The 15849-nt window shown below is 34.8% G+C and overlaps 1 protein-coding gene across 2 annotated transcripts; it reads right to left on the bottom strand.

The window, feature by feature from the left end:
* Nucleotides 1-7875: 7875 nt before the first annotated feature.
* On the bottom strand, nt 7876-13847 carry tcf19l (transcription factor 19 (SC1), like). Of its 2 annotated transcripts, none has more exons than XM_067412393.1 (4): nt 13763-13847; nt 12328-12913; nt 10172-11102; nt 7876-9108 (listed from the first exon to the last, which is right to left on the bottom strand). In XM_067412393.1, exons 2-4 carry the CDS (start codon nt 12617-12619, stop codon nt 8769-8771), a joined length of 1563 nt encoding a protein of 520 aa, XP_067268494.1. In that variant the 5' UTR covers nt 12620-12913; nt 13763-13847; the 3' UTR covers nt 7876-8768. The 2 variants fall into 2 exon arrangements, with proteins under 2 accessions (XP_067268494.1, XP_067268495.1); XM_067412394.1 differs by having other exon boundaries at nt 13748-13829.
* Between the last annotated feature and the right edge of the window lie 2002 nt (nt 13848-15849).

Here is a 15849-nt window from a genome sequence, read left to right as displayed (position 1 = left end):
TCTTCAGTGATTCTGCTTGTTAACAGTAGGTGGTCATCACTAATGCTCAATCATCACTTAATTATCTCATTAACTTTAACTCTGCTTCAGTGTTACTTTAACACTATATAGACAGGGATTTTGGGGATGTTAGTGTGTATGATTTTACGAACATTTTATGGTCCTACGTCTTCCACAGACTGTAACTTGTAAAATAAACTTTAATAAAACGTTTAATAAAACAGATTCTCAAACTGTGAAACTTCTCGAACAAGAAAAAAATGTAAGGCGGGGCTTGATTTTGCCCAACGGGAATTGATTGGATGGTTGTGGTTTGCTATTGGTCGATCTTATGTGAGTTACAGGATGTCTCGCACCTCGAGCCAGTAAACGCGCTATCAGAGAAGATAAGAAATGTCAGTGCAAGAGAGAGGGGAAGCATTTTGAATTAAAAAAATAATAATAATAATGATGTGCACAGATAAATCATTTTATAATAAGCAATATTCCATAAAAAACAAGAATTGTCCATTTTGAGTTCATGGAGACTTTTGTTTCTCACAGGAATACATTTCCAAAATGCTTTTTTAGGCCTATGGGAAATGCAGGTGGTGTAGAACATCATTTGTTCCCCTGCATCATTTATAAAACAAACTACTAGCCAAACTAATGTTTGATTTAGGGCCTGACTGGTACAGATAGGCTGTGCCCCATAAAGTTGCCCTGAGCGCTTTCGCTCTGAGGTTGCTGAGCGAAGTTGTTTTTTCCAGAGAGTTCTCTGCTGGCAGCCCACCCTCTCTGGGTTGAATCCCGGTCAGCAGAAAATGGATGAATTTTCAAGTGTCTCCACGCACTGTGATCCCATTAGATCCCTGTCAGTCACCCAGATGATCTGAAGCAGAGCTATGTTCAGATAACCCAACCATCTGGCTGCAGTCCATCACTGTTTAAACTGTCAGGTGGTTTATGCCTGCTTTCCAGTTTACATTATACATTAAATAGCATGTTTATGCTGCACGCTATAGGCTAGATGTTCTATCATCCATACCATTTAATAATTAATATTTCTGAATGAATTTTAATATTCTGCAAAATAGCATTGAGGCTACTTAGATAATAAAGTACTGAGAAGTTTTTAAATGCTTTTAGATTTCACACACATTTTATTATAACAAGGTTAACAATTGACCAAAAAGTAGATTTTTGCAATTTTTGAAGAAAAAACAAATTAATAAGTAGTGGTTTCTATAGTGGTTGCCAAGGCATTGTAGCAAAGATATTCAGAGTGTTTTTAGCACATTCTTTATATATATATATATATATATATATATATATATATATATATATATATATATATATATATATATATAATATAACAGTTAGTTCCTGTCCTTGATTCTGATTGGTCAATAGCTGTGTTTTATTCACGATAAAACACGGCTATGACCGCTTCACCCAACAGTTGTGTATCACTACACAACACCCTTAGAAACTACTCATAGCAACGTAAACTGTATTTTCTCAATTGATATTGTTCATACTGAATTATGAGGAAGAGTATTGCGAGAAAGAGATCGAGTGAGCGAGTTTATTACCTGCATTCAGATTTAGCAATTTACTTCAGGTCAGTCCTATGTTCATAATAAAAAATCTGTTTAAGATTTAATTCTGTTTAATTATGTTCGATGTATTATCTTGTCCTTTTAACAGTTAAGGGGTTTTCCCATGACTGACAGCGCTAGTCAAAGTATTTGTCAGTTTTGTCTTGTTCTGTGTTCACAACAATTCCGTCTTTTCAATGTAAAAGTCTTCGCTACTAACTGACAAACTCATAAAGACAGTCTTTAATGGCATAATAATGTCACTTTTGTTGCTGTTCACGGTCAGGGACTATTTTTTCCGGCGGAAGGAAGGCTTTTAGTGAAAGTTTACTTAATGAAAGTTGCACTGATACATATTTTTGGTTTCAATATTTGTATTGTGTGGTAACCGTTTTATAAAAGCAACAAGGTACTCGAGGCTAGTGCTGTATCGTGATTAAGTCACGACTGAAGGGGTTGCAGGCACTCCGCTTTACGTCATTTTTTTTTTTTTGTTGTTGTTTGTTTGTTTGCTTTTTGTTTTGTTTTTTTTGTTTTTTTTTTACTATAATATACATAGGCCTAAATACTAATAATTCTGTCAGGCAGAAACCTTGTACCTCCATATTTCATCTTTTTTTTTTTTTTTTTTTTTTCAAGAATCATTACTATTCTTCACCCTTTGCGTCTGTCTGTGGGTTTTGAAAATATCTAACCAATGAAAAGTATTAAAAAGAGCTCGTGACTGAACCTGTAACTCCATTGGATCATCAAGCTGTCAGTCAAACCTCATAACTCCACCCACTTCTATCGCGAATTAAGCGCCACACCCAGTTTCGACTGTCTTTGCTTGTTTGCAATGTAAGGGTAAATAATGTTTGAATAAGTAGTCTACAGAGTTTTTGTTTACTCTAGAAACACTATATAAATGCTAATGTTTTATGTATGTGAGGAGCAGAGAAGACTTTGCAGTCAGTAGTGTTTTAACCTGTGAGTGCTTCCTCTTCAATAAAATGAGAATTTGGCCAAGCGACAGAAAAAACTCAATACATTCGAGTGAAACGGCTTCGCGAACAAGAAAAAATGAAGGGCAGGACTTGATTTTGTCGATGGGGAATTGATGGTTGGTACATCATCAGAGAATGGATGTTGCTGCAAGAGGGAGGGTAAGTTATTTGATTAAAGATTTTGAGGGCACATGAGTTTTAAAACAATGATGATTTGTTGCGGATAAATCCTTTATAATACAGCAAAAAGTCCATAAAAAATAATCAATTTTGATTTCCTGGTGACTAAATGCAAGTCTTTGGGAATGTTTCACCTGTTTGGTTTGAGCTTGTTAGATTGATTAGAACAGTAGTAGCATAGCTCTATAATTAGAGGTCTCAGTGTGGGACGAGGTACATGCCAAATTTTAACACATCGGGGATAGAAATTATGCAAAACTACTGAGCAATAGTATTGAGGCTCAGGCTAACGGGACAAGTCTGCCCTCTGGTGGCCAAAGGAAACTACTCACACTTACACAGATTGGCATGTGTATTAATCATCCTCTTTAAACCATTATATTTCGCTTCATCCCTACTAGCTTAATCAGACTCTTAACTAGCATAGCAGTATTCAGCTTTGTCCTTGCATCAGTTTGTTTTCTCTTTCAGCATTTGTCTCTCTCTCACAGGTCCTGCTGCAGCCTGCCTGCCACATACTTCCATTGACTGCAAAAGGCATCGCCATGGCAACACGGACAGACTGCAATCCATTGCCCTCATTAAGAAGAACCTGAAAAGATTTCACACCTCTGTTTTATCTCTCCTTGATAACGTACACAGATGTCAGGTTGACATGGCAACCCCAACGACCCTGTACATATAGGTGCACTGGACAGAGAGGTGAATTTATATGTTCAGGAATATAGTCATTATAGTATGTACTTATAAAAAATATATACTTTTCCCTATGCTCAATGCTGGACACATAAATAACATTAATAATAGATTATTCTGTCCTCAATTCTGCAGTACAAATGTACTATTCAGGTTATTTTTAAATTAGTTCATTATTAATTGATAAATATCATTTCCATTGACATTATTAATTACAATCATTAAATATTAAATGTTAAAAATGATCATTATTCCCTTCAAAGACAAATTATTTTTTAAATTATGCTCAGATTAAGAAGTTATAAAAAAAGGCAACACATAAATAATTAAGTATTACTTAATGTAGAATGAAGCAGAAATATATAGTTATATTAAATAAATTGAATATTAAATGCATATATTTAATTATTCTACATTATATATTAATTGTGTGTGTGTGTGTGTGTGTGTGTGTATACATACATACATACATACACACTATGTGTATGAAATATAAATCTCATAAAATATATTGTATAAAAAACTAATATATATACACACACACACACATACATTGTTTGATATGATATAGAGTTTAACATAATAATAATACAGAATCACCTATAAAATATTAAACTCATAAAATATATTGTAAAAAACTAACATCCTCCAGATGCACACCTACAGATGTTTGAAATTTCACAAGACTAGACGTGTTCCACTTTATCTGAGCGGAGAACGGTTAATACAAGCCATCTATCAGAGAGACAGGATCTGTAATGCACAGGTATGAGTCTCCGCTGACCTGAAACCCTCAAGGTGTTACAAATGCCTCCCAGACCAACAAGGATGTTCAAAGAATGGACAAATGTGACGGGATGTGATGTGACAATAGATGTTTCAGACATTTAGGTCACAGACTTCATAAAGGTCAGAGGAATTGTACTGGATTCCACCTGACAAACAGTCCGGCTCTACGGCAGCATTGTGCAGTTGGATTTATAACAGCGAAACAACAGCAATAATGCGCTCCTGTTCAGCTGTGCTCGAGAACGTGTTTATTGAAAATGTCAAAAATCGAACTAGGTTAGGGTGGTGGAGAAATAACATGGATCTTACATTTTTTCAATACTGTTTGATTGAACTTTCCACCAATGTGGAAATTTTCCTTTGGTCTCTTATAAAACACAAACATTATACAAAATACTCAATTAAAGGGATAGTTCACCCAAAAATGAAATTTCTGTCATCATTTACTCATCCTCACGTTGTTTCCAATATGTATGAATTTCTTTGTTCTGCTGAACACAAAGGAAGATATTTTGAAGAATGTTTGGTTACACTTTATTTTAAGGTAATGTAGTTACATTGTACTTACTCCAGTACTGAGTAATATTAATTAACTATATGTACTTACTATAGAGTTACAGTTATGGTTAGGGTTAATTACTTGTAATTAAGCAGAATTTACTGTTATTACTATAGTAAGTACATGTAGTAACGTGCAACTATGTCACCTTAAAATAAAGTGTTACCGAAAGTTTGTAACCAGGCCGCTTTGGGGCACCATTGACTTCCATAGTAGGGGAAAAAATACTATAGAAGTTGGCCCCAGAACTTTCCGTTTCCCCCATTCTTCAAAATATCTTCCTTTGTGTTCAACAAAACAAAGAAATTTATACAGGTTTGGAACAACCTGAGGGCGGGTAAATTATGACAGAATTTTCATTTTTGGGTGAACTATCCCTTTAAGACTCTAACAATTATCTTAAAACAACTAAAAAAAATCCTACCCGATAAAAGCAATCATTCTCACAAAGATGTTTACATTTACTTTTATGTACATTTACTTTTATTATTGTATGATTAGATAAGAGTCCATTTTAAGGGAGTGATTAGTTTGTTTGTTTTTAACTAGCTACTTTTCATATGCTACTTTATATTAGATTATAGTTTATATAAGAAAAATACGTATAGGCCTTTTACCTGTTCATGCATTAAACATGTTGTTTACACAGGGACCGTTTTCAAAATCTTGCTATTTGAAACCCGTTTTTAAAAGTTTGCATTTTCAGGCCACCAAAAACCCGTTGTCATGTAAATGACGGTCAAAACTTTTCGTTTTTTTAGTTGAAAACTGTCGCATAAACCCGTCCAACACACCTGGTTATAATTTTGGTAAACTGAAAGATCTTGATTAGCTGAAATTTAGGGGCTGTTTACGTGACACTGTTTTCAACTAAAAACTGAAAACTTTTTAGTCTTTTTGGGGGTCTGAAAATGCAAACATTTGAAAACAGGATTGCAAGGATGCGAATTTTTGAAAACGATACCATTATTGTCTCGGTGTAAACTTCAAAAACAGAATTTTTTTTAAAATGTACATTACGTGTTCTTTACAAAGTGACATCGCCAACTACTGGCGAGGCAGCAGAATACATTAGTCGTCCTCGTGGATCTGTGTGAATGGGGATCGTTTTGACAACATTGTCTTATATACACAAAAAATTCAAAGAAAAACGTTTACATTTTTAGTAAAAACCCAATTCCAAAAAAGTTATGACACTGTACAAATTGTGAATGAAAAAAGGAATGCAATAATTTACATATCTCATAAACTTATATTTTATTCACAATAGAATATAGATACCATATCAAATGTTGAAAATGAGGCATTTTGAAATGTCATGCCAAATATTGGCTCATTTTGGATTTCATGAGAGCTACACATTCCAAAAAAGTTGGGACAGGTAGCAATAAGAGGCCGGAAAAGTTAAATGTACATATAAGGAACAGCTGGAGGACTAATTTGCAACTTATTAGGTCAATTGGCAACATGATTGGGTATAAAAAGAGCCTCTGAGAGAGGCAGTGTCTCTCAGAAGTCAAGATGGGCAGAGGATCACCAATTCCCCCAATGCTGCGGCGAAAAATAGTGGAGCAATATCAGAAAGGAGTTTCTCATAGAAAAACAAGAGTTTGAAGTTATCATCATCTACTGTGCATAATATCATCCATAGATTTAGAGAATCAGGAACAATCTCTGTGCGTAAGGGTCAAGGCCGGAAAACCATACTGGATGCCCGTGATCTTCGGGCCCTTAGACGGCACTGCATCACATACAGGAATGCTACTGTAATGGAAATCACAACATGGGCTCAGGAATACTTCCAGAAAACATTGTCTGTGAACACAATCCACCGTGCCATTCGCCGTTGCCAGCTAAAACTCTATAGGTCAAAAAAGAAGCCATATCTAAACAGGATCCAGAAGCACAGGCGTTTTCTCTGGGCCAAGGCTCATTTAAAATGGACTGTGGCAAAGTGGTCAGACGAATCAAAACTGGGATGCCATGTCATCCAGACTAAAGAGGACAAGGACAACCCAAGTTGTTATCAGCACTCCGTTCAGAAGCCTGCATCTCTGATGGTATGGGGTTGCATGAGTGCGTGTGGCATGGGCAGCTTACACATCTGGAAAGGCACCATCAATGCTGAAAGGTATATCAAAGTTCTAGAACAACATATGCTCCCATCCAGATGTCATCTCTTTCAGGGAAGACCTTGCATTTTCCAACATGACAATGCCAGACCACATACTGCATCAATTACAACATCATGGCTGTGTAGAAGAAGGATCCGGGTACTGAAATGGTCAGCCTGCAGTCCAGATCTTTCACCCTTAGAAAACATTTGGCGCATCATAAAGAGGAAGATGCGACAAAGAAGACCTAAGACAGTTGAGCAACTAGAAACCTGTATTAGACAAGAATGGGACAACATTCCTATTCCTAAACTTGAGCAACTTGTCTCCTCAGTCCCCAGACATTTGCAGACTGTTATAAACAGAAGAGGGGATGCCACACAGTGGTAAACATGGGCTTGTCCCAACTTTTTTGAGATGTGTTGATGCCATGAAATTTAAAATCAGCTTATTTTTCCCTTAAAAATATAAATTTTCTCAGTATAAACATTTGATATGTCATCTATGTTGTATTATGAATAAAATATTGAAATTTGAAACTTCCACATCATTGCATTCTGTTTTTATTCACAATTTGTACAGTGTCCAACTTTTTTGGAATCGGGTTTGTGCATCGTTATGTAAACATGCCCTGAAACGGATATAAAACGAAGATAAAAAAAGTGTTATGTATTCATGAAATTTTTAAATGAAAATGTTATATATATATATGTGTATGTGTGTGTGTAGCCTATACATACAAATACAGCTTTAAAGTTAATATATCATGATTGCGAAAGTGAAAAATGCATGTCATATTACCTTCTTGCTATAATAGTATTTATATTTATACTGACAGCTAAGTTTTTTATTACATAAAACCTGAACTACACGTCAAATGTGTCCCATAGTTACTAAAAGCTCCTCATTGCACCATATACATACAACTGAGATCATATTTTAAATATAGAATTCTTTATTCAGCCCTTGATTCCCAACAAGACAAACACGGTGACAGAAGTCATTTGTCATTTTTAGAATGTTGAGTTAAAGTGAAGACAGTGAAAGTATCTTTAAACATTCATACCACAGAAATTCTATTCTTATAGACAGATATATATCTACACAGGGTTAGTCGAGATCAGAATCAAAACTTGTGTTAATAACAGGCCACATTACAATAAACAACTGACAATCGTGTGTGCATACATAGAAATGTTTGCACTTCACTTTGTTTCTGGAGTGATTTCAGGTTTAGCTGTTATTAAATGTTCTGAAATTAATGCTTATGAAACTCTTGAATAAGACAGCACATCTTCATGACTGCATGTGTATATTCTCATCGGCCATTTAAAACCTCCCATACAGTATTTAATGATAACATATTATATACCAGCCATTATGTTGGCAACAACGTGTATCTAGTTAACAAAGCCTATCCAAGTCTTCAATATTTGAATCCAAAGTCTCTTAAAATCATAAACCCATATTTCTGAAAGTATAAAATCCCACAAAAAAGACATTTATATTCATACATATTTTTGATTTTTAGCTTTTAGAAGATTACATCCTTGTGTATACTGAATACATATATCATGAACTGTCAGAAGGCATCCAGTGTTGAGTTCTAATGGGATGCAGCGCGTACTGAAGCTGGTGTGCAAATCCAACACCCTCATTTGACCCAAATCAGTTTAAATCACCATTCAAAGCAATTAGCACCACGGCAGAAAACATTAACTCGCCATCATTTGCACGGTGAATGCCGAGAAGCAACATATCTGCCAGTCCCAATGAATTTGATTGTAATAACAACAACATGTCTGAAAGCATTTGGTTTATTACAGAGGCTTAAATGTGAGGAAGCATTGATTGATTCCTGGACTCAGCGGTTTCTGGCTCGGTGGCAGCCGCAGTGGAAGTCTGCGTTGGGGTCGAACAGCAGCGAGTCTCGGTTGTGGTTGTGCGGCAGGCAGTCGAGGTGATACCAGGCGTCGCAGTCGTCACACTGGATCCACTGCACGGTGTCCTGCTGCGGGAGACGACAATGTGCCGCTGCGCAAGGTTCCACGCCCTGCGCGACCCCCACTTCAACGTCTTCATCGTCTTCTGAGGATGATGAAGAAGATGATGAGGAAGAGGAGGAGCTGGAGGAAGATGATGATGAAGGAGATGGCAGGGAAGGCCGTGGCAGCGGGTGTTTTCTAGGCCTTCCACGTCGTCGCCTGCAGAAAAAATGTACATTAATTAATGCGATCAATTCATAAAATATACTACTGATTAGAAATTTAAATCTCTTTATTTTCATTTATAATCTAAATATTTTTGTATATTTTTTAAAAAGATAATATACTTGTTTTTATACATTTTTATATTTATTTTAGAATAAAGATTGTATTCATTTCCATACATTTTCCAGGCTTGGAAATTACAAATTTCCTGATATTTTACATTAATAAATGCAATTATAAGAAAAATATACAGACTATTAGATTATTATTGGACTATTATACTATTATTGACTTTAATATTTATTTATTTTTTAATTATGCTCAGATTAAAAAGTTCCAAAAAGGCAACACAAAGAAATTAACATATAATTAATATATAATGTAAATAACTATTTTTTTCATAAAATATTTTTGTATTTGTTTTTAAATAAAGTTAATATACTTTTAATATATTTATATATTTATTTTAGAATAAAGATTTTATTACATTTCATAAATATTCCAGGCTCGGAAAAGACAAATTCCCTGATATTTTACATTAATATACACAATTATTAGAAAAATATACTATTTGAAATATTATTGACTTTAATTTTATTATTTTTTAAATTGTGCTCAGATTAAGAAGTTCCATATTTTTTATATATATATATATATATATATATATATATATATATAAATTCATTTCTATATATTTTTCAGGCCTTGAATACTTAATTCATTAGAATTCTCACTTAGAAATATTAATTTTATAAAACACAGACAGATAAAAAAGAAAAAAAAAAGTTGAATAATTTCCATACATTTTCTAGGCTTGGAAATTGCAAATTGATTCCTGATATTTGACGCATTTTATATTTCTATGCAATTAATTAGATACTTATATATATATATATATATATATTATTTTATTTATTTATTTATTTTTTTTAATAGCATTTACTATAGCATTTTTACCAGCCTCAGAATCACAAATTCCGGATTTTTTTTTTTTCAGGGATTTTTTTTTTCTTTGGGATCGTGAGACTCCTGTATGTGACGATCCAGTATTACTCACCCAGTTGAGGCCTGAAAGCGAGAAATCACCCCCCTCGCCTTCTCTGTCTTGTTCATCCTCGCTGACGGGGAGGTCAGATTGTAATTCTCACTTCCCATCCCCAGGGAAGAGTATATTGGAGAGCTGTTTGCTCTTGGTCTCCTTCCAGGACCAGACAAGCAGGGCTTCTGCTGGCGGAGGGGAGTCAAACTGATGCTGTTGCCTGTGGTGTGACTCATGTTCACAACATGATTGAACTGCCTGTTTGGTGTCACATTAAAAACGCTGCCGGTGTGTTTCGACACATCAAACTGTGATCGGCAATTCTGCTCCAGTTTGGGTAGAGGGGGTTGAAACACCTCTGACTCTGATTTGTAAAGCCGTCGTCTTTTCTTTGCTTGTACTCTCCTCCCGTCCTCCATGTCTTTGCGGCCCGCAGGATCATCTGAACTGTCGTCCTCCAGCAGAACCGTGTGGGCTGACTTGCGTCGGCTCTTTGAGGATGGCGGAACGGACTTAGATGAAATCTCACCAATAGCCTGGAAAGGAGGCGGGGTGGTGGGCGGGGCCAACGCGTTGAATACTGGAGTATTCAAAGAGGTCGTTTTTTCGCTTTTCTTAAAAGTCCAGCAGCTGCCGTTCATCTTGCTCAGGCTGCCGATGGAGTTGAGGATGACCGTGGCTCTGTTAATGGACAGCTTTGAAATGTCCACGGCGGGGTCTGTTTTGCGGTCTGAGCACGTTCTGATCCGGTTCTTAATGTCAGAGGAGAAGGAACCCGCTTTGGGCACAGTGATGGCGTCAAAGTCCAGTGGGCGAACACGTACTTTCTGGAAGAGGAAGTAGAACTCTGGGCTAGCCCGTCCTGATTGGCCACCGATGGTCAGTGTGTCACCATCAAAGATTTCCTTTAACAACCCTTGTTGGAGGCGTATGTCATTTACCCATGTTCCTGTGGAACAGAGAGAAACTTTTAGAATATATATATCATATATATAAGAAACATATATATATTATACACCCACCATTTATTTAAGTAAATGTACATTTATATTAAAATCATTACAATGGTTGTCTATATCCATGTATGTGTGCTATATAAAGATACAAATGGATATATAGATATATAAAACCATTTATGATTCAAGAATACATATACATACATATATACACATGTATTCTTCTCTTCTATATATATAGGCTTGATGAGCATAAGACTTTTCAAAAACATTAAAAATAGTAATTTGTGTGTGTGTGTATGTATATATATACACACACATACAGTACAGTCCAGTCCAAAAGTTCGGAACCACTAAGATTTTTAATGTTTTTAAAAGAAGTTTTGTCTGCTCACCAAGGCTACATTTATTTAATTAAAAATACAGTAAAAAAACAGTAATATTGTGAAATATTATTACAATTTAAAATAACTGTGTACTATTTAAATATATTTGACAAAGTAATTTATTCCTGTGATGCAAAGCTGAATTTCAGCATTGTTACTCCAGTCTTCAGTGTCACATGATCCTTCAGAAATCATTCTAATATGCTGATCTGCTGCTCAAACATTTATGATTATTTTCAATGTTGAAAACAGTTGTGTACTTTTTTTTTTTTAAAGAAATTAAAGAAATGAATACTTTTATTCAGCAAGGATGCATTAAATCAATCAAAAGTGGCAGTAAAGACATTTATAATGTTACAAAAGATTAGATTTCAGATAAACACTGTTCTTTTGAACTTTCTATTCATCAAATAATCCTGAAAAAAAATATTGTACACAAATATTTTGTACAATTGTACACATTAAATGTTTCTTGAGCAGCAGATCAGCATATTAAAATGATTTCTGAAGGATCATGTGACACTGAAGACTGGAGTAATGATGCTGAAAATTCAGCTTTGATCACAGGAATAAATTACTTTGTGAAATATATTCAAATAGAAAACATTTTAAATTGTAATAATATTTCACAATATTACTGTTTTTACTGTATTTTAAATAAATAAATGTAGCCTTGGTGAGCAGACGAAACTTCTTTTAAAAACATTTAAAATCTTAGTGGTTCCAAACTTTTGGACTGTACTGTATATATATATGTACACATGTATATGTGTGTTTGCATAAATATATGTTCATATGGTTTATATGTTTAAATTATAAGAGTAAGACCCACCATAGCTGCTGCGGTCTTTCACTTGAACTTTCCAGCCCTCTTCTCCAGACACATCAGTTTCTCTTTCCACATGGAGCTCGGCATGGATACGGGACACTATCATTGACTCCAGAGTGACATCGCAGAGCTCTGTTGCCCGTCCCAGCCTGAACACACACTGGCTCAGCGCGGGGCGGAAAGTGTACAGGTCACGCGCAGAGTCTGAGGATTCATTTCCATGGGCATTACTATTATTTGTATTACACAATCCAATCCTCAACAGCTGGAAACATGGCTGGACTCCTGACGACATTTTGACATCCCACAAATAAATGTGGCAAAAATCTGCAACACCACCGACAACAGCTGGGCCTCTCACATAACACTGGGCTAAACGTCCTCCATTGAAGACTCAACGCTCAGAAAGACTCTTTTAAAGGGATGACCCTTACAAATAAATTATTACGCCCAGGAAATAACATCTGACACACTAGACATTATTAAAATATCTGGAGGACACTAAAAAGTTGCAGCACTGATATTTCTGTGCTAAATCTCTAAGTATGTGCAGCGCCGGGCCAGATGCCGTCACTTACAGGTCTTCATTCTGGAAAACAGAACAATACAGCACTTTAGTGATATTACTAATATTAAATTCTTTATTGCATGTCATTTTTTTCATTGCAAATACTTTTTAGCCTTTCTACAAAGTGAACATTTGTCATTTAAATCAAAGTTCTGATAAAAATTAACATGATACTTTAGAGGTTCTAACCACACACACATACATACATACATACATATATATACACATACATATATACATACACACATAGCATCCATAGCAGTACATTTACATATATTCCTATATATAGTGTCAATAATTATATTATACATCACAATATTAAAAGATGATGTATTGCTCTTTAAACAGAGTAATAAAGCATGTAAGAAATACTATTTTCATTATAATACATTTAAATAAATATACAAAAGTTTCTAGGCAACGTGGACCATGCTATTGCTCCAACAATACACACATTTCTATACAATGGCAATTTATATCTTGACCGAATGTCAAAGTTAGTTGCACTATCACCGTCTGGTTCTGATTCACACCATGCGTCACACCATCTCTGATTCGCACTATGTAACTAGCCTATAGGTTTCCTTACGAAACTATAAATCACACACAAAAAGATTTTCACAAACGTGGCAAAGCAGTAGTTTAAAACGTGCAACGTATTTAAAAAGAGCAGACATTTGTTTGTTAAACATATTTCGCTAGAGCACCGTCGCAAAACCAAATGTTAGTGGTCGTGAAGGCAGAGCAGTGGATGGCTCGCGCATAAAACACATTCACACAAAGCGAGTTGAAAACAGCTGTTTTATAAATACAACCATCCAATTTCGTCGAACATTACGATAATAAAACACTTACAAAAGCATGACATACCCAAATTATGAAGGTATATGTTTTGTAAAACGCTACATATGTCTTTTATTTGTGCTCCGTGGTTAACCTTATAGCCTCCTCTCCCCAGGAAGTGCTTTGAAATTTGGCGCGCCAGGACCAGGACGCATTTCCTTGCGCGAAAATCAACGCCACTTCCGTCGGTGTTGTTAAGGAGACCGTCAATGGAAAATAACAATGCAGAGAGTTTTTAGCATTAGCTAGATGAGATTTGATGTCGTTGTTAACATAATAATTGCGATTATTTTACGTTATAACCGACACATTAAACATTACATTTTGAATTTTTTTTTTAATAATTATTACAATTATATTTGTATTTATAAAAATTAATTATATTAATAGAAATACTTTAAAGATAAAATTTTTATTTCTATTATGTAGGTTAAAGACTATTTGTATCAATTCCCCTAGTTGGAAAGCATGCTAATGCTAAAGGATTCATATACAGGTTATAGAATTCATTGAATTTCTAAATAGTAGTGATTATGCATCATAGAAACAGACAACAAAATCAACTATGAGATTTTTAAAGTTCTTTTATTTTCATCTTTCATTCACGAGGAAAAAACAAAGTTGAACTAAAGTTGTGCTTAAAGTCAAACTATGAAGCCACATGTATAATACTAAATTAACAAAGCAGCCAAAAAATAAGATCCTCTGCACCATACTTTGTACATGACTGTGAAGAAGTATTGTTAATATTCATGGTTTTATGGAAATCAGTTATTTGCCTGTTATCTGGCTTAAAGCAAATACATCTGTGTGAGTTTCAATGCTCATCGGAAAGAGGAAAAATGCTATAATGTTCACAATCAACTTTTCCAAGACAGCTGCAGATGAATAAAGCACTTTGAGAAACCTGTCTCCTGAGAACTCTTGCATGTAAGCTGACAAAAGATCAATTTAACAATGAAATCAGCATAAATCGATGAAGAAAGCACTCACTCCTGAGCTCGTTTGATAATGTGATGCCAGCATCTGTGTAAACCACTGATCAAATGTTTGGACTAACCTGAGCAGACTTACAGGATGGACTTATATTGCTACGGTTCCTTTACCAGCGGAAATAACGGATATGTCTTTTTACCAGGCACTTTTCAGTGCAATAAGTGCATATTCTTCTGTAGAATTTGATTTATCCAGCTTAAACCACTCAGGGTAAAGTTCACTTCACCAAACACAAATGCAAATTTCAACATATTTAAAAGCAATGACTTTTTATAAATCTGACTCGCGCTGAACTGAATGCATTTGTTCAAGTATTATCAAGTTTAAACTGTTTATGCACCTGGCTTATTCTTGATCATCTGATAAATGATTTTTGTCCTAGTAACAGAACAATGATTACCATTTCTTTTGATTGACCAGCTAACCAGTTTTGATTTTATTGTGCTCAGTTATGCCTGAGGATTGGAAATGTGTGCACCACCCAAAAGCTGTTTTCTCTTTATGATTGTATTGCATAATCCTAAATTTGACATCCTTTTTTTTTTTTTTTTTTGCTAACATTGAAAATATATTCATATTATCAGCTAAAATAACATTGACATTAAGAATACTTCTCATCAGAGGCAAAGTAATGCAATGAAATCTCATTTCTAGCAGGCAACCTTTAGTTTAACATGCTTCTGTGATGCTTTTAATTGGGTATATAGTAGATCTATGACATCAGCACATATATAGAGAGAGTATAATTAATAGCAATAATAATATAGACTCAGTGAAATATATCTTGAGTTTTGCATTATCAAAATCATTCTTAAGTGCAAAGATAAAAAGCAGTCAAACATATTGTTTCTGATTCAGTAAAGCATGACAGTGCTAAAGGTTTCTTGTTTTTTGTCATTCATTTCTTTAGATGTGTCTTATTTTTTAAGGAAATGCATGAAAATCCAGCAAACATTGGATAGAAAGAGTATTGATCATTGACATGCAATATATCTATGTACAGAAGTGTGTATGTTCACACTGTTGCCACCCTGTGTGTGTGTTTGTGTGTGTGTGTGTGTTCAATCTCATTCATGAAACATGAGCGGAACAAATTTGTGTAAATCAATAATAAATAC

Source organism: Chanodichthys erythropterus, chromosome 15, assembly GCF_024489055.1.
Source record: "Chanodichthys erythropterus isolate Z2021 chromosome 15, ASM2448905v1, whole genome shotgun sequence".
Taxonomy (NCBI): Eukaryota; Metazoa; Chordata; class Actinopteri; order Cypriniformes; family Xenocyprididae; genus Chanodichthys; species Chanodichthys erythropterus.
This window is presented reverse-complemented; position numbering and strand designations above follow the sequence as displayed.

Coding starts and splice junctions, on each gene's coding strand:
- tcf19l (XM_067412393.1), bottom strand. CDS start 12,619: ATGTCGTCAGGAGTCCAGCCATGTTTCCAGCTGTTGAGGATTGGATTG. Junction 11,103..12,327: donor GAAAGACCGCAGCAGCTATG/GTGGGTCTTACT, acceptor TCTGTTCCACAG/GAACATGGGTAAATGACATA. Junction 9,109..10,171: donor CGCTTTCAGGCCTCAACTGG/GTGAGTAATACT, acceptor TTTTTTCTGCAG/GCGACGACGTGGAAGGCCTA.